Source organism: Drosophila miranda (assembly GCF_003369915.1).
Source record: "Drosophila miranda strain MSH22 chromosome Y unlocalized genomic scaffold, D.miranda_PacBio2.1 Contig_Y2_pilon, whole genome shotgun sequence".
NCBI lineage: Eukaryota > Metazoa > Arthropoda > Insecta > Diptera > Drosophilidae > Drosophila > Drosophila miranda.
The window spans coordinates 15,174,698-15,199,781 of record NW_022881614.1 but is presented as its reverse complement, the minus strand read 5'-3'; the positions used below and the strand labels follow the sequence as shown (position 1 = coordinate 15,199,781).

At 51.8% G+C, this 25,084-nt stretch overlaps 1 protein-coding gene and 3 long non-coding RNA genes across 5 annotated transcripts; 2 read left to right on the top strand and 2 right to left on the bottom strand.

Annotated features, from left to right (window-relative positions):
* Positions 1–107: 107 nt before the first annotated feature.
* LOC117192325 (phosphorylated adapter RNA export protein-like) lies at positions 108–16,402 on the top strand. Of its 2 annotated transcripts, none has more exons than XM_033396975.1 (5): positions 108–232; positions 293–1,064; positions 1,122–1,213; positions 1,266–1,542; positions 16,080–16,402. In XM_033396975.1, the coding sequence occupies exons 1-5, from the start codon at positions 188–190 to the stop codon at positions 16,286–16,288; spliced, it is 1,395 nt and encodes a 464-aa protein (XP_033252866.1). In that variant the 5' UTR covers positions 108–187; the 3' UTR covers positions 16,289–16,402. The 2 variants fall into 2 exon arrangements, with proteins under 2 accessions (XP_033252866.1, XP_033252865.1); XM_033396974.1 differs by having other exon boundaries at positions 1,266–1,551.
* Positions 16,403–16,966: 564 nt separating this feature from the next.
* On the bottom strand, positions 16,967–17,807 carry LOC117193436. Its single transcript, XR_004474590.1, has 3 exons — positions 17,337–17,807; positions 17,198–17,267; positions 16,967–17,130 (listed from the first exon to the last, which is right to left on the bottom strand). It is a non-coding gene; the product is annotated as an uncharacterized LOC117193436 (long non-coding RNA).
* Positions 17,808–17,842: 35 nt separating this feature from the next.
* LOC117193437 lies at positions 17,843–19,448 on the top strand. The gene is made up of 3 exons (XR_004474591.1): positions 17,843–17,932; positions 17,988–18,710; positions 19,325–19,448. It is a non-coding gene; the product is annotated as an uncharacterized LOC117193437 (long non-coding RNA).
* A 4,635-nt stretch (positions 19,449–24,083) lies between these two features.
* Positions 24,084–24,897, bottom strand: LOC117193483. Its single transcript, XR_004474610.1, has 3 exons — positions 24,453–24,897; positions 24,314–24,383; positions 24,084–24,247 (listed from the first exon to the last, which is right to left on the bottom strand). It is a non-coding gene; the product is annotated as an uncharacterized LOC117193483 (long non-coding RNA).
* Positions 24,898–25,084: the final 187 nt, after the last annotated feature.

Genomic DNA, 25,084 nt, shown 5'->3' with positions numbered 1-25,084 from the left:
TGAATAATTTTACCTTAACCCATCTCAACCCCTATTAAAAAAATTCATATTGCAAGGTGTGTGACCTAGAGAGGGAACAAGACCTAAGTTTTCGTAGATACAACAGCTGTGCATTTCAACGTAAACCAACACAGCCAGCAACTACCGTCAAAAAATTAATTTTCTCTCTCTCTGCCCCTTCTGCAAAATGATGGAGCTGCAGCTAAATGACGTTGATTTAGAGGAAGGCGAGGTAAGTAAAACTGTTTGCACGGCCATGGGGCGATGCTAGTTAGTCCAGTTCACTCCTCAGCTATCAGAAACCGACGACGACGTAATTTATACACCGCTGCAGCGACCTGCACCCACTCCCGCACCCGCACCCGCACCGGGTACAAGTGCCGAGAGTGTTGCAAGCCCCCACACTACTTGCCACCAAACCCAAACCGCTGCTCTTGATGATGATGAGTCCCAGACAAACAGTGACTCGTCATCGGGCGAGTCCTCGGAGGAGGGATGCATAAAGAAGCTTCGTACAGATGATCCCGACAGCGGCCACAAGAAGCGAAAGAAACGAATCAAGCGCACGGTTATGAGGCGCGTTGCCCCCACAGACACAGAGATGTTGCCAAATCGGACCCGCTTCAAGAAGTACAATGTATGGACAGCCGCACTTCAGGAAGATGCTCTCAGCGAGAATATGCGTGGATGTGATGTTACTCGCAGTAGCCGCGATCGAAATGTGGAGAACTATGACTTCTCGTTAAGGTACCGGCTGAACGGCGAAAACCGACTGAAACGTCGGCTATCCAGTTCATCCGAGGATGAGGCGGCGTCACATCCATCGCACAAGCGTGGTCGGCCATCTAGCCGCCCCACAGAAGAGGAGTTTTCTCAGCGAGGATCGGTCAAGAGTCGCCTCGGCCATCGAACGCGGCGCGGCGCCTCATCGACCAGTGGCTCGTCTGACAAATCGTGGGAGCCTCGGCATATTCTCGACCTAAACGATATAGCTGGACGCGATCCATCCGATTTGGCAACAGAGATGGCCAGTAAACTGTACGAAGAAAAGGACGAATTGCTAAGTGAGTAGTTGAAAATATAGACGCTACTGAAAATAATGCAAATATTCATACTCCTAGTCCGTGTTGTGGCAGTTCTGGGAATGGATTTGCCCCTAGAGCTGTACAAAGAAACCCAGCGGATCGAAGCGGATGGCGGCATGATGATCAAAGAAAGAAGTTAAAAAAAGCGATTCCCGCTGATGACTAATGATTGCATTACAGAATGGCAGGCGAAGACGTACACCAGGAGGTGTATTTTTATTTTTACTAAAGCACCATGACAATATTACGCCAGAGCAACAAAAGTCCATATTCGATGAAGATCGCCAGAATATGAACAAGTCTCTTAAGCAGATCGAAACGCTGATGCGTGACCGAAAAGTAGAGGAGCTAAAGAAGTGCTTGAGCAAACAAAGCACCGAATTGGCTTCGTTATGCCAGCGCAAAGAGCATTATATGCAAGCAGACGAGCTGAGCGCGGAGAGTCAACCTGGGAATGGTAAGAAAAGTACGACTAATATCTAAAGATTGTAACGAACCTGCTTCTTGGTTCGCTTGAGTTTGCTGGGCTCGCTCAGCGGTCGGCCGATTCGTCGCAACGTATTTTTATTGTTGCCCCCAACGATAAATGATAAGACCTTCCTTTTCTTTAATCGAATTTCTCTTTATTCGTAATTATATTAGGACTTAGGGCTAGATGCTACAATTCAACTTATCTATGGATCTCCACCACGCGTGGGATCTCGTCGGGTGTGGCAGCGTTGAGGCTAATGATTGGGGCAGTTTGACCACCGCTATTGCTTTGGCCCGCCAAGCAAATCCGCACTCCACGTCTCGCACTCCCCTCTTAGCTTCCGCCGGCAACTGTGGATCACCTCTTAACTTAGACTCACTCTGGGGGCAGGCGGGGCCTGTCTTCCTGTTGCTATTCACTTCACTGCACTTCTTCGAACCGTACCGGGTATCACTCTTACGTTTCGGTGGGGTTTCAACGTGCGCGCGCGACGAGACCCGCTTCGTCGCCGCAGCCTCCTTTTATAGCCCCTTGACGGGCCCCGGCTCGGCGTTGGTAGTTTTCCATCGCCGTCTCCTGGTTTCCACGGCCTTCGTAACGGGGCCTGGCCGGTGGCGTGATCCCATGCCCATATTTGGTCATGCGTCGGATCGCTGCCGGCCCGATCCCGCCGTCTCCTCTGCCTCTCGCGTTTCTCTCGCTCCGAGAGCGGGACACTTCTCCTCTCGGGGCCCTTGGCCTCTTCGCCGCATCCGGATATCCGTGGGTATCTGGGCTGACCTTCGCCTTATCCAGCCAGCCATCAGCCTTTATCCGACCGTCCCACCGCCTTTATCCGGCTATGCTTTGGTCGAATTCGGCCTGTGGGAACCGCGGTTCCTCACACCCCCCTCTTTCTTCCCGCAGCGGAATACTCCCGTTTTCCGCGACCTTGCGACGGAGTGTGCTTTCCCCATTCAAACGGCCCCATTTTACGCGCGCTCCTTACTGCATCTGGGATCACGGGCGCCCTGGCGCCCTCTGGCGCCTTTGCTCGGGCGGCGCTGCCAGCACTTGCAATTTTCTGGCTGGGGCCGACTCCCCGCCTATTAGTGGACGTTGACATGCAATGACTGCATCTTTCAAGAGGCGATGCAGTTACTGCACCGTCAAGTGGCCCGTGTGACACCAGCAGAAGGCTGTTACGCGCGGATCCCAGGCAAAACGCAGCCCTCCTCCCGCCCAACCGACCGAGGGGCGCTGCCGCATGACGCGCGGTGCGTAGCCGAACCAAACGCGAACATGCAAGAAAGATAGCTATTAGACTAACATTCGAGGAAAATTAGTACTAAACTTACTAAGAAACTAAGCATGCAATCAAAGTACAAATACCACTAAAGTTACTAATTAATAGAAAGGTGTGTAAGGATTAATAATTTAATAAGAGGAAGAGAATTAGTGGTGGATATAATATGGTAGAGGGAATTATAATCCGAGCATAAGACCCTAAACGGTTCATGCAAGGAATAATTCGATCTACAAAGTGGAAGGAACAACGGTATAAAATTTCTAGTCAGTCTAATAGGAATCGTGAAGTTTATGCGGCTCAACAGATCAGGGCTGTCTATGTCACCCCTGATCAAGTTGTGCATAAATATCACACCAAGCATTTTTCTACGGTTAACTAAGGATGGGAGGTTTACTAATAGTAGTCTACTAGAGTAAGATGGGAGTCTTACACCCGCATCCCAGTTAAGGCCCCGCAGAGCAAAGAGTAAAAAGTTTTTCTGTACTGATTCTATACGGTCCTGGTGTACTTTGTACTGAGGGCACCATACACAGGAGCCGTATTCTAAGATCGGACGAACAAGCGAGGTATAGAGAGTCTTTGTTATATAGGGGTCGTCAAATTCCTTTGACCACCTCTTTATAAACCCAAGCACGCTCATGGCCTTATTTACCATGGTAGAAATGTGTTCGGAAAACTTTAACTTGGGGTCTAACATAACACCCAGATCATCCACCAGGGTAATTCTCTCAAGAGAACCACCAAATAGGGTGTAAGGAGCCAACAAAGGGCTAGAACGATGAAATGTCATAACTTTGCATTTCGAGGCATTAAGGTGTAACAAGTTTGCACAACACCATGACTGAAAGTTATTGAGATCGGATTGCAAGCGAGGATGAAATGAAATGTCCTTGTACTGGACACAGAGTTTAACATCATCCGCATACATAAGTACTCGAGAGTATGTTAATACTGAAGGTGAGTCATTAATAAAGAGTGTGAAGAGTAAGGGGCCTAGATGGCTGCCTTGTGGTACTCCCGAAGAAACCTTTACTGGTAAAGAGAGAGAGTTTTTGAAGAGGACTCTTTGAGACCTAGAACAAAGATAGCTAGAAATCCATCTCAGGAGGTTGGGCGGAAACCCTAAAAGGTCAAGTTTATGCGCTAAAAGGGAATGGTTTACAGAGTCGAATGCTTTACTAAAGTCGGTGTAAATAACATCCGTCTGTAAGTTACCTTGAAAGCCTTTAATAATGAAAGAGGTAAACTCTAACAAGTTCGTGGTGGTTGATCGCCGCCTTATAAATCCATGCTGAGTTGGAGATATAAGTGACTTGCAGAGATGTTGCAAGTGCGGAGTTAAAACCCTCTCAAACATTTTAGGAATAGCGGATAACTTTGCTATACCTCTATAATTTTTTGCATCAGACTTGCAACCTTTTTTATGGAGAGGAATTATAAACGATTCCTTCCAGATCGGGGGGAAGCAAGAAGAATCAATGGATAGGGTGAATAGTTTAAGCAAAGGTCCACACAGAGCCTCGGCGCAGTACCTGAGTACACAACCTGGAACCCCGTCTGGACCCGGTGAAAACACCGGCTTAACTAGTCGAAGATCATGAAGTAGGGAACATTCATTTAACAAGGGACTGAAAATGCCGTTCGACCTCGGTAAACAGTATGGGTACGGATGACCAGAGTAGCTTTCCTCAGAATAGGTGGTTTGGAAGAATTGGGCAAAAAGATCGGCAATTGCCTGATCATTATTTGCCGACGTATTACAAAATGATAGCGAGGATGGGTGTGCGGACGTTCTACGCTTACTGTTTACGAAGCTGTAAAACTGTTTAGGGTCCTGAGAAAAACGTATCCTGCATCGAGATAGGTAGTTCTTATAGCATTGAGCATTAAGAACTGAAAAGTTTGACCGAGCTAATACATAGCGAGAGTGAGAAGTAGGAGAACCCACTTCTTGAAATTTTTTATAAAGTCTTGATTTTAAGTTTTTTAGACTGGATAACTCTTTGGTAAACCAAGGGGGTTTTCCAGATCTAGTCGGACAAGAAAGCGGGACACAAGAATCGAAAAATGTGCCAAGAGCATTGTAAAAAATGTTTGTGCCTTTTATGATATCAGTGCACAAGTACAAAGCGGACCAATCAAAATCCCTAATGAGGTTATTAAGCTTCGCAAACTCGGCTTTACGAAAGCAGCGGACACGTTCGGGCAGCCTACTCGACCGATCCAATACAGTTGGTCCTATATCTAGCGACACCTCGAAAGTAGGGTGGTAGGCGTCTTCAGGTATAGTGAGCGGAAGGGCTCGGGTTAACAACACTATGGTCGGATCCGATACAAAGCACAGATCAAGCAATCGACCCAAGGAATTATTCACATGGTTGACTTGAGACAGGGATAGATCAAGCAAGCCGTCAACAAAGTCATGTCGTGACATGGGCACTAGGATACTAGACTCGTTTACCGAAGACCAAACAGTTCCTGGCAAGTTGAAGTCACCAAGAACTATCATACGATCTTTATCAGATAGCGAGGAAGAAACAGCGGTTAAAGCGGACAAGTGCTGCTCATAAATTGAAATATCCGAAGAAGGTGGGATATACGAGCAAGTAATGAATATAGCGAAAGCGGGAAGAATCAGTTTTACACACAGGAATTCCAGTTCCTGTTGAACTTGGACTGTGAAGTGTTCCGACGTGAAGTAAGAGTCCACTGCAATTAGAACCCCCCCTGCCCGTCGAGACGAACGGTCCTTTCTAAAAGTTGTGTACCGACCTGCCAAAACCTCGAAACTAAGAATGTCCGGCTTTAACCAGGTTTCAGTAAACACAATAACGTGGGAAGCAAATGCAACACTATCCCGGAAAAGAATGCTGAGCTTACTACGCAAGCCTCTTACATTCTGATAGGTTACTAAAAGAGAAGTTAGTTTTTTGGAAAGGTGGAAGCAAGACGGGAAGTTGAGGAAGAGGAAGTTGAGGTTGAGGTTGAGGGTGGCACACTGGAAAGGTTTGGAAGGGATATGGGGGGCCTATTCTTCTTCTTAGCCTTAAACTCCTTCACCACCAAATGCTCCGGCCAAAATTTGGCGGAGCAAATGGTGTCAAATTGAGTTGGGGAGATGCTTATCTTAAACGAGGCTATCTCCCTGGCATAAGAGAAGTTAAATTTCTCCACCTTTAAACCCACGGCTTTTATTTTGCTTTGAATAAAAGCAATTACATCATTAGATGTGAGGTCAGGGGCCAGCCGTGAAACAAAAACTTGTCGTTTTGGTGGGACTCCCACCAGTGGTTTAGTCACCACAGGCCTAGTACCTGTGGTGGCAATATCCGGAGGTCCGGAACGTCTATTTACTGGTGGGATCGGTATAGACGGGACAACTAGCGAACTTGCGGACACCACGGACACGGACGCTGCAGACGTACTTGGCTGCACATTCTCCGAGGCGATGAATTCGGCTACCGAATCTGCGTCGCCAGCAGCTGTCGTTGCCCTTGGAGTGGCAAACGAGATCAACTGCTGCACACTTGGAGTGGTCGGAGTCAGTTTTTCGGCGGCGCACGGCTGAGTGACGGTTGGCAATTGCAGATCCCGCGGAGTGACCTTTTTGCGCCTCGGAGACTCATTCAGCAGTTTTAAACCGCTAAACTGAGCCTCCATGGCTAGGAGCCGATCGTATTGGTTTTTAAAACCAACGGTCAGCTCCTTAAAGCCACTCCGCGTCTGCCTCATGAAAGCCACCATGTCTTTCTCCACCGCACGGCATGCCTCGCAACTGTAATGCAAGCCATTACGTTTGGCTATAGCATCACTCACGAGGCCAGAAAATCCAGCGCATTTTGCGTGCACTACGCTGTCGCAGAGCCAGCAGGGGACATTCGGCTGATCGTGGGTGATCTGCTTCTTACAGCTTTTTTTGGCACAGACCACAGCGTATTCCATTTTATTTTATTATTTATTTATATATATACTATTGTTTGCAAAACAAATTGGTATCAGACCAATGTGCCAGACAACGCTCAAAGCGGAATTGGTAAAAAAAAGAGAGCAGAGTGGAGAGCGGTTATAGCGAGAGCTACTAAGCAGAGAGCGCTATTGCTCAGAAAGTTTAAAGAGCGTGAGAGAAAAAACAGTTATTGAAGTTGAGGTGATAGCGAGAGAGTGATAAAACAACAAAAGCTACCAGACGAGAGCGGACTGCAATGCAATGTAATGCGTACTCACTCACTGCAACAACACAAACACAAGCACAAGCACAAGCCGACGCCGAAAAATAAAAAGTTAAATAATGTTTTAACACAAATCAAAAGGCATGCACTCGCGTAATAGAATAGGTTTCCAGATTGTCGTCTGGTTAGGAAGTAAATTTAGAATTTAGTTAGGAAAACACCGGCTGTTTATTCAAAACAAAAGGAAAAAATGCGGAGCGCAAAACAAAAACACGTCTGATCACTACGAAAGATACGGAAAGATATCGATAAGGTGTAGGGGCGTTTAGGCGATCCACTCGATATTTCTCCCCAGTAAGTATTCCACTTTTCTCTTTTTCGTCTTCTCTTTATTCATTTTCTTCCCGCGTGTTTCGCCCTTGTTTTTCCCCCTTTTTTTCGTCCCCTTTTGCTCTTTTTTTCCTTTTCCTTTTTTTTCCCCCTACTTTTGTTCGCGGAACACCTCCGTGCGTGTGGCCGACATCGCAATGCGGTACCGGGTACCCCGCTCGCTCACCAGCTTCTTCACCCTCCTACCCACGAGACGAATCTAGGTCTGCGCGCGGACCACCGCCGCCGGCCACTCCTCCCGCGGGATCGCCGTCCAGTGGACCGTGGCTGCCGGTGCCGAGCTCTGCCGTTGCAGGGCCGGTCGCTTCGGTCCTGTACAGGGCTCCGGGCAGGAGGCCTGCCGCTTCAGAGCCGGGCGCTCGGGCGCCGTCGACCTCTCCGGTGCGGGCCACACCCACGGTTCGCGCTCCCACGCCTCGAGTTCCACCTCCGTCGGTGCTGTCGCCGCCGTCGCTGCTACCTCGGCCGTTGCTGTCTGGGCCGCCGTCGCCGTTTCCGCGGTCCGCGTCTCTGCTTCTGCCGCTGCCTCGGCCGTCGCCGTCTGGGCCGCCGTCGCCGTTTCCGCGGTCTGCGTCCCTGCTGCCGCCGTCGCCGCCTCTGCCGCTGCCTCGGCCGTGGCTGTCTGGACCGCCGTCGACGTTTCCGCGGTCTGCGTCCCGGCTGCCGTCGTCGCCGCCTCTGCCGTTCGCGTCGCCGCCTCCGCCGTCGCCGTGTCTGCCGCTGCCTCGGCCGTCGCCGTCTGGACCGCCGTCGCCGTCTGGGCCGCCGTCGCCATTTCCGCGGCCTGCGTCTCTGCTGTCACCTTCGCCGCTTCTGCAGTCCGCGTCGCTGCCTCCGCCGTCGCCATTGCTTCCGCTGAGGTCGTGGGGGCGGGTCCGGGGTCCCTCCTCCGCGGGTCCCTGTTGTTGCTGCCGGTGGAGCTCTCCTCCCACACCCGGGCGCCGGCCTCTGGCTGGGCTTCGCTCGGGGCGGGCCCCGAGGCCCACGTGATGTGCAGGGTCTGGTGGTGCCACACCATCCCCTGGCGCACGGCGGTCCGCACCTCCTGCGATACGTACGGTCCCATTACGGTCGCCTCCGGTCCCCTCCACTGTGGTTGCTGCTGCCACTGCTCCTGCCCCTGCTGCTGGTGATGCGGATGCTGGTGCTGCTGGTGCTGCTGCTGCTGGTGCTGCTGGTGCTGCTGCTGCTGGTGCTGCTGCTGCTGGTGCTGGTGCTGCTGCTGCTGCTGCTGCTGCTCCTCCTCGGCCTGCGGCTGCCGCCTCTCGGGGCCCTCGTCATCCTCGGCCGGTGGCGTAGGCTGCCACAGCTCGCCCTCCTCCTCCTCGGCCTATTGCAGCCGCCGCTTCCACTCGGCCTCGGGGTTCGTAGCCTGCTTGCCCGTGGCCTGGGGCTGCGCCCCCTCGATCTCCGCCTCGTCGGTCCGGGGCTGCATCGGCGGCAGCACCACCCGGAAGGGTGGGGGTGGCGGCGCCTCGTCGCTCTCTTGGCCGTGCTCCTCCGTACTGGCGGCTCTTTCCGCCTGTCGCCGCCGCGCCTCCATCCGCTCGTCCCTCCGCCGCCTGATCGCCCGCGCCCTCTCCAGCACTCGGTGCATCCGGCGCTTCTCCTCAGGTGTCGCCTCCTGAAACCTCCGCCTCACCGCCTCGATTTTGTCGCGCAGGGTCAGCGGCCTTCCATTCCTCGTCTCCGGCTCCGCCCCTTGCTGCCGTCTCCACCTGGCCTTCTCTTGAGCGGTTGGCGCGCGCGGACCTCGTCGTCGCCCTCCACGGCGCCCTCATCCGATGACACCGTCGGCGACACCGAGTCGTGCCCCGACGGCGCCGGTGACACCAACGGCGAGGCCAGCAGTTGAAGGAACTGGGAGCCATCGCACCCATCCTCCTCGTCGCTACGCGAGAGCAAAGACGCCCGTCGCTGACGAGAAGTACCGGCGCGATAGCCCCCTTCTCCCACGATCGCCTGTTGCTCCTCCAGGAAGGCCCTAATATCCTCCATCTTCTTCCTGCCATCCTCGTGGTTGAGCCCGCGTTTCATCTCCATCTTTTATTCTTGCTACTTTTTCTTGCGTTCTTTCTGGTGATAATTACCTTCAAGTGTTCGCTGTTCCGTTTTCCACCCGCCTATATACACGCGTTGCATTGCTAATCGTTCCCTCTACCGGTGCCGGTGCTCCGTGTTTCGGTCTCTCTTGCCTGGTTCTAACGGTTGTTGCGTTTGTACTCACGGCCCTCAGCCTCGTCTCTCTGCCGGCCGCGCTCTCTAACGGCATCTTTCCCCTGGTTGTGTGAGTGCCGTCGCGCTCTCCGCTCTCTATCCGATTTCGCCGTATCCCTTTTTTTTTTTTTTGGATACTGTTGTGTTCTTGCCGCGTTTCTCTGTTGGCTCATGGATAACACTTTTCCATCTTTGATGGACCCACCCCCTTCCCGTTCATGATTATTTTGCTTTTTATTCCCCCATTTTATTTTTGCTTATTCACAATTTTTATTTAGCCCTTTATTTTTGTTTATTTTAATTGCTATTTAATGGATTAATGGATTGCTAATTATTTACTTTTAATTGTTATAAAAATTGCTATTTATTCTTACATGCCACCGCCGACCTGTCTTCTTCATCCCGTGCTGCTCGGACCCTCCTTGGCCTGGGTGAGTTCTCCCGACCCGGATGACTTTTACTCAACCCTTTCTCCCCTTCCAGCTCGCCCTCTGCCCTCAATGCGGGCCGCTTGCCGCGATTCCGCTCGTGAACAATGGGTCCTCCGACCCTCCGCCCGGGCTGGAATCTTGGGCTTACATCCCAGGGCAACTCCTATGCGCCACCGGCCGGACTCTTTTGACAGGTGTCTCCCTCACACAGTGGCTCGGACCCGAGGATCATCCGACTCCTCGCCCGGTAGTCCACGCATGAGCGGCACCCGTCGTTCCGGCCCGACGCTCGTAGTTGCCCCGTGAGTCCGCGTTGAGGCGTGAGCCTGGCCCCTGGGTTTTTCCTGGTCATCCGCTGTCTGAGATTACACTCCCCGACTCCTGGATTCGCCTCCCCGCTTTGGGTGACGCGTCTCCTGTTCAGGTTTGCTGAGCTTTTCCTCTTCTCGTTTTATTTTCCTTTCTTTTTACTAATTTTCGCTTTTTTTTCCAGATTTCTCCAACCACGGTCTTCCTGTTCCCCCTTTTTTTTAATCTAAGTGCACAAGTCCATCACCCTGCGTGCTGACGAGTCTCGTGCGTGTCCTGCGCGGCACCCTTCCCCAGTGTCCTGCGTGGCACTCTACCGTTCCTGGTCCTGCGTGACCCTTTAGGGCGACCTATTACAGCCATTCTCCTTCACCCCTGTGTCTCTCGCTCCTCGGGGTGGGGTTTCAGATCTCGTATGTGTGCCGTTCTCTTCTTCCTGTCGCCCTCCTTTCTTAGGTTGCAGATAACCGGGGATATAAAGTCCTCTATCTGCTATGGCCCATCGTACCTTGGTGCCAGCTTCGCGGCGAATCCCTCCGCTGCATTGGAAAGGTGGTGCTGTTTGGCCCACACGACCTCTCCCACTTTGGGTCTCCACGGTCTTCTTCTCAGGTTGTAATGCCTGGCCTGATCCTGGGCTGCCCTTTCCAAGTTGCGTCGAACCAACTGAAACAGCTCCTTTAATTTTTTCGCATTTTCATCCGGCGTCTCTGTGCCTTTTCCCGTGCCTACCGTCTCCTCGTCATATAGGGCCTTTGGCAGCCGGGGTTCCCTTCCTTGCACCACGAACGCCGGTGAATATCCCGTTGTATCCGACACTCCCGAATTCATGGCCAGCATTAGCTCCGGCCATTTTTCATACCAACACCTTTGATCACCCTCGGTGAACTGAGCTATCATGGTCTTTACCGTTCTGTTCGTTCGCTCTGTCGGATTCTCTTGCGGCGTGTATGGCGCCGTAAACTGGTGGCGAACTCCTAGCTGCTCCAGGAATCTTGTAAATGCCCTGCTTGCAAACTGCACCCCATTGTCCGTAATGAAGACTTTGGGCGCCCCAAAAGGGCTATTATGCGCTCTCGACAGGCCTTTATTAGTGCCTCTGCTGTGGCCTTCCTCAGCGGCACCAACTCGGTCCACTTGGAGAATCGATCCACCAGCACCAACAGCATCGAGTTCCCATGTTTCGACCTCGGCAGAGGACCCACAAAGTCCGCGCATACCGTTGCCCATGGTTCTTCCGGCACCTGTGTCAACATTTCTTCTGCCGCTTGTAGCTGACTTGGCTTAAAACGAAGACATAGTTCGCACTTCCGCACGTAGGCCCTCACGTCCCTGTACATCCCTGGCCAGTAATATCTTGCCGCCACCCGTGCCGCGGTTCTCCTTCCGCCGGCGTGGCCTGCTTCCGGGCTATCGTGGCTTTCCTTTAAAACCCTTTCTCGGGCATATTTCGGCACACATAACTTCCACGAGGCGACTTCTTCGCTCCCTGCCCGGTGAGGAATGTGCCGGTACAAGTTTCCCCCCTTCTCCACATAGTCGGGGTACTTCGGGGATTCTTTTCTGATCTTTTCTACCATGCCCTCTAACCACTTGCAGGGCGGCTCGCCTACTGGTTGTGTTCCCTCCTCATTTCTTATCCGACGGCCTCGCTCCTCCACCGGTTGTCGGGAGAGTGCGTCGGCTACCACGTTGTACGCGACTTCAAAGTCGTACTGCTGTAGCTCTAATGCCCATCTCGCCACTCTTCCCGACGGACTTTCTATGCTATTTAGCCATTTCAGAGCCATGTGGTCCGTGACCACCTTGAAGCGATATCCTTCCAAGTATGGCCTCAACCGGCGGATGGCCAGACATTCTTTCTCGGTCGCCGAATAGTTCCTTTCGGGTCCATTTAGCGTCCTGCTAGCATATGATATTACCCGTTCGCCCCTTTCCGTGTCCTGCGTGAGAATCGCACCCAGCCCGTAATCACTGGCGTCTGTCTGCAGAATGAACTTCTTCGAGAAGTCGGGGCACGCCAGAAGGGGTCCGCCACTAGTCGTCTTTTCACCTCCTCGAACGCTTCTTACCGTTCTTGTGTCCAGACCCATTCCGTCTTCTTCTTGAGGAGCCCGGTCAGGGGCTGCACGAGGGTGGCGAAGTCGGGCACGAACCTCCGGTACCATGAGGCCACTCCCAAGTACTGTCTCAGCTCCTTGACATTTGTCGGCGGTTTCAGTTCGGCTATGGATGCGACTTTCTCGGGGTCTGTACATATCCCCTCGCCGGTCACCTTGTGGCCCAGATACCGCAGCTCTTTCCTAAAGAACTCGCACTTGTCTGCGTTCAGCCGCAGGTTAGCCAAGCGCAGCCGTCGAAACACCTCTTTCAGGTTTCTTCGGTGTTCTTCCTCTGTTCGCCCGATGACCACTATGTCATCCTGGTACGCGAACGCGTGCGGCATCATTTCTGGCCCAATCACTTGGTCTAACGCCCGTTGAAAGGTGGCCGACGCGGAGTGTAACCCAAACGGCATCACCTTCCATTGGTATAGCCCCTTTCCGGGCACCGTGAACGCCGTGATCGGCCGGCTGCTCTCGGCCAGGGGGATCTGCCAATATCCATCCTTCAGATCTAGGCTACTTATGAATTTCGCTTCCCGCAGTTGATCGAGGATGTAATCGATCCTGGGCATTGGGTACGCGTCCTTTACTGATCTCGCGTTAACTTGACGAAAGTCCACGCACAATCTCCATTTGCCATTTTTCTTCTTTACCATCACTATAGGCGAACTGTAGGGGCTCTTTGACGGCTCTATGCATCCCATTTCTAATAGTTCGTCCACTTTCTGGTTAATCTCGGCCTGCATTTTGGGGTTCTTCGGGTAATATCTTTGCTTAATCCGTTGCGGGTCACTCATGGTGATTGTGTGCACCGCCACATTAGACACCCCCTCGATCTTGGAAAATGCCTCCAACTCTCGGGCTAGGAAGTCCTCCACTGGCTGTTCCCTCGCCCCCTCATTCTGCCTCATGCCCGCTGACACCCCTCTGGCGGCCACTCTTAGGGTCGTGTCCGTTTCGTTGTCGGACTCCGGAGCCGTGTCTCCAGCTTCGGCCTTCGCCACGGACAGTCTTTTCTCCTGGTCTCCTCGTTCCTGATCTTGGGCAGGGATCACCACCCTGTGCCCTGCACAGGTCACCACTGCCCCGGCCGCGCGGAGAAAATCCCATCCCATCCCACCATTGGGATCTTCTTGTTCCCAAAGCATACCTTCGTTTCAATCTGGCACGTGACCTCCTGGCTATGGCCATCCGCCAACCTCACCCTTTCCCTTGCCGCCGCCTCCCGGCCTTCACCCTTTAGTCGGTCCGCCAGCTCGCGGCTCACGAAACTGCTGGTAGCTCCTGTATCCACCGTGGCTTGCAGCTCCATGCCCGCGACCTCCACTACTGCGGATAACGGCCCTCCGCGGCGTGGGTCGCGGGGCGTTTCCCGTCTTCCTGCAGCACTGCCATGCCGAGATGCCCACTTTTCCGCATCTCCAGCAGTAGGTGAGAGGTCGCCCGTTGCACTCCCGGCTCCAATGATCCGCGCTCCCACACCTTCGGCACGCCTGGGCCGAATTCTTGACATATCCGTTCTCGATATTTCCGTTGGTCGGTGTCGGCATAAGGACACGCGCTCCCCTTTCCTCCCGTGCTGCTCCGTCCAGCGGGCCGTCTTTGCATCGCCGACATGCCGTCGTCTCGGCTGGCTTGTGGGAGGGATTCGCTGCCCGGGCTTTCACGGTTGGATTCTCCCGTTGGAACTCTAGGCGGTCCCTCTCCAACGCCTCGAACTCGTCTGCCAGTTCCATCATGGTGTCGAGGTCCTTGCACCGGTGCGGCCTCATATACGCTCTCAGATCGGGCATGCTATTCTCACGAATCAGCTCCGTTTGCTCCTCTTGGGGACATTTCAGGGGTCGCATAAGTGTCTGCATCTCTACCATATACTCTTTGAATGGCTCGCCCCATTTCTGTTTCCGCATCCTCACTTCCTGCAGCAACTTCTCAAAATATCCCCGCGGCAGAAAGTAAGCCTGGAAGCTGGACGAGAACTCTTTCCACGTTCTCCACTGTCGATTGTTCGCCACGAACCACATCAGCGCCCGCCCTTTTAGCAGCTCCGGCATCGCCCTTGGGATCAGATCCGGATCCAGACCGTACGTCTCGGCGGACCACTGGACCTGCTCCAAGAACTTGAGAGGCTTCGTCGTCCCGTCGAACCGGAACGACCACTCTCTCACCTGTTTCGCCACTCTAGCGTAGTCCAGGTGTGCTGGCCGTATGGTGGCTGGTTCGGTTCTCCCTCTTTCGGTCTCTCGGCTTCGATCCCTTCCTTGGTGGCGGGGCCTGCTAGGCATCCCTGTGTGCGAGCGTTCCGGTATTGGCACTGAGAGACTCGCGATCAATTCTCTCTGTATGTCGACTGGGGACCTCCACAGCGCCGCCGCGGCTGCGCCGGGTGGGGGTGCCAGGTGCTCGTACGCGGCTGGTTTGTCGTCCGCCCGGGGTGTCGGCGAGGACCTGTCCGCCCGACACTCCCATACCTCAATCAGATCGGCCCACTCCGACTCCTCCTCGTGTTCCCTCATCCACTCCTTAAATGTTCTTCTCATTTCGTCCACTGTGCCCTCCAGCCGCACGCCGAAGGCGTGGCCGCATTGGACAAGCTCCTCCTTTCTCAACCGGTGGATCCATTGTCACTTCCCCATTCTCTCGTCTATATTTCTCCTCCCTTTGTCCTACTATTTGTCGTTGTAGGCCCCACGTTGGGCGCCAGTTGTAACGAACCTGCTTCTTGGTTCGCTTGAGTTTGCTGGGCTCGCTCAGCGGTCGGCCGATTCGTCGCAACGTATTTTTATTGTTGCCCCCAACGACAAATGATAAGACCTTCCTTTTCTTTAATCGAATTTCTCTTTATTCGTAATTATATTAGGACTTAGGGCTAGATGCTACAATTCAACTTATCTATGGATCTCCACCACGCGTGGGCTCTCGTCGGGTGTGGCAGCGTTGAGGCTAATGATTGGGGCAGTTTGACCTCCGCTATTGCTTTGGCCCGCCACGCAAATCCGCACTCCACGTCTCGCACTCCCCTCTTAGCTTCCGCCGGCAACTGTGGATCACCTCTTAACTTAGACTCACTCTGGGGGCAGGCGGGGCCTGTCTACCTGTTGCTATTCACTTCACTGCACTTCTTCGAACCGTACCGCGTATCACTCTTACGTTTCGGCGGGGTTTCAACGTGCGCGCGCGACGAGACCCGCTTCGTCGCCGCAGCCTCCTTTTATAGCCCCTTGACGGGCCCCGGCTCGGCGTTGGTAGTTTTCCATCGCCGTCTCCTGGTTTCCACGGCCTTCGTAACGGGGCCTGGCCGGTGGCGTGATCCCATGCCCATATTTGGTCATGCGTCGGATCGCTGCCGGCCCGATCCCGCCGTCTCCTCTGCCTCTCGCGTTTCTCTCGCTCCGAGAGCGGGACACTTCTCCTCTCGGGGCCCTTGGCCTCTTCGCCGCATCCGGATATCCGTGGGTATCTGGGCTGACCTTCGCCTTATCCAGCCAGCCATCAGCCTTTATCCGACCGTCCCACCGCCTTTATCCGGCTATGCTTCGGTCGAATTCGGCCTGTGGGAACCGCGGTTCCTCACAAGATATTTAACTAAAGTCTAAATGTTTCTCCCGAACAGTAACAAACCCTCCGCCGTCCCCAGTGGGCCATGAGCAGGAGAGCCCAGAATATAAGACACACGAAATAAACATAAATCACGTGGATAATGCTGAACTACCATCTACATCGAAGGCGGCCGCTTTGGCGTCATCAGTGGGCCTTAAGGAGCTGGTTAGCTATGACGACGATTTTTTGGATGTAAACTGTGGAGAAATGGACTTCTTCTAGGCTAACGCAAAGCGTTTACGTGAAGTCGGACCCAATTATTTGGGCCCATTTTGTACTAAATTTATATAGTTAGACCCTCATTTGTACATTTAAATAAATGCCTCGGATCTGTTACGAACCTTTGTTTTCTTCGGGGCAAGGCCGGCTAGCCAGTCATCCCAGGGCTGGGTACTTCCCAAGCCCTCAGGTCGCACAATATACCAACTAATTGGACATCTCGAACAAATTGAAACAACAAAAGTAACCGACAAAAAAAACTGCAAACGGACTCTACTCGACAAACAACATTACAGTAACTTCCTTCAACACAGACGTGGACCACGTCGAGGTGTCGATGTTTTTACCCCTGACGTACCCTCCCTACCTGAGATCTGAATAACAACGTTTTGGATCTCCCTGCCATGTGCAGCAGCCTTACCCTCTCGTTGCTGTGGCTCCTCTTCACCCCATATCAAACGCTTAGCAATTAATTTTCTTCGTTATAAGTTTCACTTCAATTTCCTAATTTTACACGGTATCATCGCTACACTAAGCCTGCCTATTCATACCCCCCTCATCTTATCACTACGGGCAGTTAATAAATAAATAGATAAATAGAAATAATTAATATAATAAATATAAATAAGTTACATATAGATATAATATGGACGGACTTAAATTAGGGGATTAACATATACATATAAATGGAGACGTCTAACAAAAATAAATAATGGGAGTAAATAAGTTGATTGATGATTTTTTTTCTCTCCCTAAATGGGCGAGGGACCCGCACTATGTGGCCAGGATTGTGTATTCGAGCCCAGCAAAAAGCAAGCCAGGATGGCGGAGCTGTGACCTATTCCCTACGGATTGGCCAACAAAAAAAATTAATTTGGGGTTTCTTTACTCCCCCCTCTGGAGCGGACTCACTCTTATGCTTCTTGGGTCTCTTTCCCGTCCCGCTAGTCTTGGTTCCTGGTCTCTCACTGATCTGGATCCCCTAGAATCACAGATTTATTTATCTTTTTTTTCAGGGTGATGGCCACTACTCCATCCTCATCCCACTCACTTTTTCTTTCAGAACAAAAAAAAATCACTAGATCACTATGTCCGGCGGGCATGCTCCTCCGTTGCGGGAATTTCTTTCTCTGAACCCCCTCTTGGCTTAGCTGCTCTGTTTAATTCTCACGGGCCGCTGATCCCCATCGCTCTCTCTTCTATCGCCCTTGAACTAGGTTCAAGGGCATGGCCTGATTCGGGCTGCTGGCGGCTCTCTTTTCTTTGGGGTATGGGTGAGTTGGCTTCGGGACTCCGTTATGGGATGAGATCGGATATCTTCTCTCATAACGGCTCCGGAGAGCGCGCGGAACTCTCACTCTCCAGGACCAGGTGGCGCCACTCTTCGCTAACCTTTTCCCCTTAAATTTTGGCCTTGCCACTCTGTTCAAACTTCTTTCCTCCTCACCGCTTCTATGGGGTATCACCTATCGATATCTTCGCATGCAACACCTAGCGAAAATTCGAGCGACCATGGCCGGAGAATTATTCGCAAACAGCGAAGAGTTACACGTTTCCCTAAAACTGCTGGCCTTCCCGGACATTACGGTGCCTAGGATCTTGCAGCGCCCAACGTAGGCTCACACCCACTGATCGGATATTCCCTACGTGAGTGCGTTTCCCTTGTTTCTGACTCAGTCTGAAGTTTTCGCTACAATTTTAGGTCTTTGGCGTGAAAAATCCCTACCGGCCTCCCCGAAAGATCCTCCAACTCGTAGGCGTTATTCCCTACTGGACGTACGACTCTGCATTTTAGGAATTTCCGGGCGAACTTGGCGTTGTAGCTTTTGCCAAAGTCGCTGAGGGTGAAGTTGCGCCTGTAGACTTCTTGGCCAGGTCTGGCGAAAAAGACTCGGGCCCGTTTGTTGTATCGCTGGCTGCTCCGCTCATACGCTTGGTGTAGGCTGCGTTTAATTTGCTCGCGAATGAGGTGTCGCTTATCCGCGGGATCTAATGCGTGCACTTCATGTTCCGTCAATGACTGCAGCTTCCTCGCCAGCTTATAGCAGTTCCCATTCAGAAACATCTGTTGTCCAAATACAGCGAAAAACGGCGTTACGCCTGTGGCTTCGTGCACCGAGTCACGGATTGAAACTTCGATCTCCGGTAGGTAGATGTCCCAGTCTCTGTGATCCTTTTCCAAATACGTCCTTATTGCAGCGAGTATCGTCCGATTTACTCGGCTGCATTGCTTTGCGGCGAGTAGACTGCTGTGCGCATGTGTCGGATCCCGAAGCCGCTGACCATGTCCATGAACGCCTTCGATAGGAACTGCTTTCCGTTGTCGGAGTGGATCACCTCTGGCACCCCGAATTTGTAGAATACCTCTTGCACCAGGAATTGAACGACGTTCGCAGCGGTCGCCTCTCTCATCGCCTTCAAGAAGGTAAATTTTGAAAAGTGGTCTGCGACGACGAAAATTCAGGCCTGTCCCCTTTTTGACCTGGGATACTTTCCCAGGAAGTCTATGTAGATCTTTTGGAATGGCTTCTCCGTGACCACTTCCTGCCCGATCCCGACTTGGCTACGGTATGAGGGCGATGAGGGTTTTCGTCAGTGACGCGGGAATCCATAATTTCCACATGGAAACTTCCACTTGGTCGTCGATTTGCGCGAAGCCCATTCGCTTGAATACCAGGTCGCCGTCTATTCCCAGGTCAGGTTCTTTGTTCCTGCAGATTTCTTCTTTCAACTCCTGGTATTCCGTTGATTTGAATTCCGTCGTCTGGAATCCGAGGATTTCCGCGATAGTGTATCCGCCACTATATTTTCGACTCCCTTGCGGTGTTCGATCTCAAAGTCGAACCTCTGCAGCCGCAATGACCATCTCGCTAGGCGCCCATTCAGGTCCTTGAGTGACATTAGCCATTTAAGGCTGGCATGGTCAGTGATTACCGTGAACGGCATCAATTCCACATATGGCCTGAATCTTTCAATCGCCAATACCGCAGCTAAGCATTCTTTCTCCGTTACCGAATAATTTATTTGATGTTTGTTTAGCTTGGAAGAAAAGAATGCCACTGGGCGCTCTGCTTTGTCATCATCCAGCTGAAAAAGCACTGCTCCCACTCCAAAATTTGAGGCGTCGCACTGGATGTAGAAATGGCGTTTAAAGTCGGCATGGACTAATTCAGTAGCCGTGGTGAGTGCCTTCTTCAGGGATTCTATGGCCGCCCTCGCTTCCGTTGGCAAGGAAAACTTCCCGCGCGGATGCTTCTTCAGAGCATCTGTTAACGGTACCGCGATGGTGGCGAAGTCCTTGATGAAGCGCCTATACCATCCTGCGGTTCCTATGAAGCTCCGTAGCTCCTTCACTGAACTCGGGCTCGGGATCTTTTGTATCGCCACAACCCTATCGGGATCCATTTGCAGCGTGCCGCCTCCGATGATAAACCCCAGGTATTTCAGCGACTTAAAGCAGAATTTGGATTTTTTTAGACCTATCGTCAAATTCGCTCTTTTCAGGCACTGTTCCACCAATCGCAGATATCGCAGCAACGTCTGGAAATCCGGGGCTATCACCAAAAGATCGTCCAAATAAACGAAAACGTTTGATCTGAGCTGAGTCGGGATTACCTTATCCATCACTCTGCATAACCTCTGGGCAGCGTTACACAGACCGAAGGGCATCATCACGAATTGATACAGCGGACGGCCTGCAACGGTAAATGCGGTGCACTTCCGGCTTTCTGGGTCCAATTTAATTTGCCAGAATGCGAATTTGAGGTCGACGCTGGAAATGTAATATGTCTGGTCAATCCTGGATAGTATACCCTCGATGCTAGGAAGAGGGTAAGCATCTTTTACGGTGAGCTGATTCAGTTTCCGCGCGTCCAAACAGAATCTATTTTTGTTTGGCTTTCGCACCACCGTCGCCGATTGCTCCATGGACTATCGCTGACCTCGATCACTCCTAGTTCCAGCATTTTATCCACCTCGGTCCAGATCACCTCCTGCATCGCTGGGGATTGAGGGTAATGCCGATCTTTAAATGGTTCTGCGCCCTCGATCAACTGGATCCGATGCTGCTCTACCGTCGTTGTTCCTAATCCGGCATCCTCATAGGTCAGAAACTCCTTCTTTACCTTCTCCAGCTCTTCGGTTTCCGTGTCTTCCAGGGTCCAAGCTTCCACATCCACGTCCTCCTGGCGATGTTCGGCGTACTGGCTGATTTGGATCTCGCCTACTTGGGCCTCGCTGGATCGACTAGGCTCTTCTCCGAGGACTGTGGGAGCCAGCGCGAAGGATCTCCAGAAATCAATACCCAGGTACATGGCTTGCTCTAGGTACGGGCATACGTAAAACAAGATCTCTTTATTCATTCCGTTATATCCTACGCAGAGTTTGGTTTTGCCGACTATGGACCTGTCTTCTCCAGAGGCTGTCTTGATGATAGAGACATAATTGTCCATTTCCACCTCGAGGTCGGCAAGGAGTTCACGGCTGCCCTTTCCTAAGACACTAACGGATGCCCCAGTATCTAGGAGTCCAGCAATCCGATGTCCTCTTATCTGCACTTCGGCAAATACTCTGGGATCGCGTCCTGCTCCTCGTCTGACTGCCTCGGCCACCTCTTGCGAGTCTGTCGCCTTTCCTTAAATCTGGAACGGGCCTTTTGGAGTCTACGACTGACACCGCGCATCCCCTCCAGCTGTCTGTCATCAAAGATCTGGTTTCGTATTTGTATGTATCTCCTCATCCTCTCTTCGGCCGGTATGAACTTCAAACTATTTTTATTAAATTTATTCGGGCTAATATTCTTAATTTCTATATTGATTAGTGGACCATCGTTCATTTCTTCGCGGGCTTCTGTCCCGAGCGCTGATCTCCCGCTTTCATCATGCCCGATCGTGGGTTTCCCGAGCAATTTGGACACGTTGGAGTAAACATTTCTGGCTTTCCGCAGCGGTAACAAAATATTTTGCGTTCCTTCGCCACGCAGTCTCGGAACCCGTGGTCGAACTGGCCGCAATTCCAGCAACACAGCCTGGGTTTGTTCGCCAGGTGAGTTTCTTCTACTATCCTTGCTTCGTCTTCATCCAGAAACTCCGTTTCCGGCTCTAGCTCCTCCACTCGCTTCCCGGCTGAATGGAATTTCGGCGCAGGACGAAACGTCGACTTCTGCTCGCGTCCGCGAAAGTGGTACTCCACTTCCAGGCACTCTTCCCTCAGCTGCTCCACGTTTCGGACTCGGATCGCGTAAACGTAGCGGGCGATCTCGTCATCGAGTCCCTTCTTCAAGACTCGCACCATTTCGGACTCAACCAAAGGTGTGGTGAGTCTAGCTGCCAGCCTGCGCATCGCTCTAAAGTACTCTTCCACAGATTCGCCAGATTGTTGTCGTCGCTCATGCAAGGTGCGTAGCTGCTCAAACTCGCCACCCACTGCTCGGAACCGGGACACCAACTCGTCCTTCAAATCCTCCCATACTTCCGGAGGCCGTTCTCGGACAAATTGCCAATACCACTTTGACGAGATGGTGAAAGTCGTCAAGGACCTCGTCCCACGACCGTCGGTTCTGCCTACGGAGGAACTCGACCCTGAACACGAAGTCCTGCACCGTCATCTTATTTGGGTCTCCGTCGAAGTGGATTTCCCATTTGTCGACGCGTCCCCATCTCGCTCCTCTCCAATCATCTCTCCTTTCAAATGGTGGCAGATCTGTGGGACCTCCGCCGTCTCCTGATGTCTCCCGTCTCTGCCTTCCAGCACCTGGATCCAGGTCCGCCTCGCCTATTCCTCGGCGCCAGTTCTGGCTCAACCTCGCCGGCTTCCTTGGAGGCGACTGGGAATTCCATGCGTCATCGTCCTTGGACCTTTTGGGAATGGTCCCTGTGTTCGGCTTCTGCCTGGGGTGAGCTAGAGGCTGCTGATCGCCGTTATTATCCTTGATTTCCTTCTGGTCTCTTTCCAATCTCAGGTCTTGGATCAATTCCACGTTCTGGCGCAGAGGCGCCATCACCTCTGTTATGGCCCCCATGAGCTCCATAAAGCCGCGACGGATCTCCTCCTGCAGCGTCTTACTCAGGGTATCTGCCATGCTGCCTCTCCACGTCTCCTGTGCTTGCGCTATGGCGACATTTACTCCTGAGAGAATCTCGGAGGGCAGTGCGTTGGATTGGCCTGGCAAATTCCAGCTGTCGTCTCCACGCCCCTCAGCGCCCTGTGTGTCACCGCCTTCCATCTGTCCTTGGAGGTTACCTGGTGGAGGAGTCCTGCGGGTCATTTTCTGTTTAGACCGCAAGTTGTACGCGCTCATCAACTTGGCCCTATATTCCCTACCTCGAACTATCCTATTTATCTTTTTATTCACTACACTTATCTATTCTTCTTTCAGAACAATCGCCTAAACACTCCCTATAACGCTAGCTCACTGATCTTCAGCACAAAAACACTTAATACGGCAAAACAATAATAAGGGGGAAAGGAACCACAGCTACTACTAGGGCCAACTCCGCACATGGTGTTCTACGTCTTTTCCTGTCCAACGTCTAGAACTTTGCGAGCGCTGTTGACTAATCTTATCTTCCTTGGAAGATTAAGAGTCAAGGGCGCTCACTTCCCTACAGTCGCTGTTTCCGCCTACTTCCCTACTGAATGCCCGTTGCGGGATGTTGTAGCTGATCCGAGTGCAACGCGTGGCCGACTTCTGTCCCCACGGGCCACTCAGAACAAAAATCTCATTGAGAATCTACCCTCCCGACTGCATCCAGCGGTAAGCAGGGGAAGCGAAAAACAGAAATCTTTCTGGCCATATCCTAACTTCGGGTACTTCTTTTTTCTTCTTCAGGTTCTCATTTTGCACACCAGGCACCGGGCCGGTTGCTAACTGGCTTTTGGATTCTCCTCTGCCAGTGCCAAACCAAAGCCCCTCTTGAGATTTCCTGCTTCCCGTTGTCAGATAAGTGCCGAATCATCAAACACCAAAAAAAACTTTTTACTTTGTGGATTTTCTTTGCATCCTCAGATCCCTCAGCGCCGTGCTTCTGTGAGCCAACTCGTCGAGTCCCTCACAGGCCACCGGAACACCGATGGACCCCAGATTGCAAAATACCACTCGAGCTCTATCTTCTCTGCTGGATATTTATACTTTCTTCGACGTCTGTGTGATTCGCATCCGTACTCTCCCTCTTTGATGGTAGAGCCAGGACTGCGAGTCCACTTCCCTGTCTCAGATTGGGCGCCATTATTGTTACGAACCTTTGTTTTCTTCGGGGCAAGGCCGGCTAGCCAGTCATCCCAGGGCTGGGTACTTCCCAAACCCTCAGGTCGCACAATATACCAACTAATTGGACATCTCGAACAAATTGAAACAACAAAAGTAACCGACAAAAAAAACTGCAAACGGACTCTACTCGACAAACAACATTACAGTAACTTCCTTCAACACAGACGTGGACCAGGTCGAGGTGTCGATGTTTTTACCCCTGACGTACCCTCCCTACCTGAGATCTGAATAACAACGTTTTGGATCTCCCTGCCATGTGCAGCAGCCTTACCCTCTCGTTGCTGTGGCTCCTTTTCACCCCATATCAGACGCTTAGCAATTAATTTTCTTCGTTATAATTTTCACTTCAATTTCCTAATTTTACACGGTATCATCGCTACACTAAGCCTGCCTATTCATACCCCCCTCATCTTATCACTACGGGCAGTTAATAAATAAATAGATAAATAGAAATAATTAATATAATAAATATAAATAAGTTACATATAGATATAATATGGACGGACTTAAATTAGGGGATTAACATATACATATAAATGGAGACGTCTAACAAAAATAAATAATGGGAGTAAATAAGTTGATTGATGATTTTTTTTCTCTCCCTAAATGGGCGAGGGACCCGCACTATGTGGCCAGGATTGTGTATTCGAGCCCAGCAAAAAGCAAGCCAGGATGGCGGAGCTGTGACCTATTCCCTACGGATGGCCAACAAAAAAAATTAATTTGGGGTTTCTTTACTCCCCCCTCTGGAGCGGACTCACTCTTATGCTTCTTGGGTCTCTTTCCCGTCCCGCTAGTCCTGGTTCCTGGTCTCTCACTGATCTGGATCCCCTAGAATCACAGATTTATTTATCTTTTTTTTCAGGGTGATGGCCACTACTCCATCCTCATCCCACTCACTTTTTCTTTCAGAACAAAAAAATCACTAGAGCACTATGTCCGGCGCGAATGCTCCTCCGTTGCGGGAATTTCTTTCTCTGAACCCTCTCTTGGCTTAGCTGCTCTGTTTAATTCTCCCGGGCCGCTGATCCCCATCGCTCTTTCTTCTATCGCCCTTGAACTAGGTTCAAGGGCATGGCCTGATTCGGGCTGCTGGCGGCTCTCTTTTCTTTGGGGTATGGGTGAGTTGGCTTCGGGACTCCGTTATGGGATGAGATCGGATATCTTCTCTCATAACGGCTCCGGAGAGCGCGCGGAACTCTCACTCTCCAGGACCAGGTGGCGCCACTCTTCGCTAACCTTTTCCCCTTAAATTTTGGCCTTGCCACTCTGTTCAAACTTCTTTCCTCCTCACCGCTTCTATGGGGTATCACCTATCGATATCTTCGCATGCAACAGATCAAACATATCAAATTCCACTTTGGCGCGCAGGTCTGGCGACTATCATGACGATAGTATCGAATGTCTTACGTTTTATGCGTTGACCCTTTTTGTTTAAAGGGGACTACTTAAAACTAATCAGTCATGTAGAAAACTGATTCATCAGTCGAATAAAATTATGAGTTCAGTGCTGAGGGTCCTAAACTGAACCG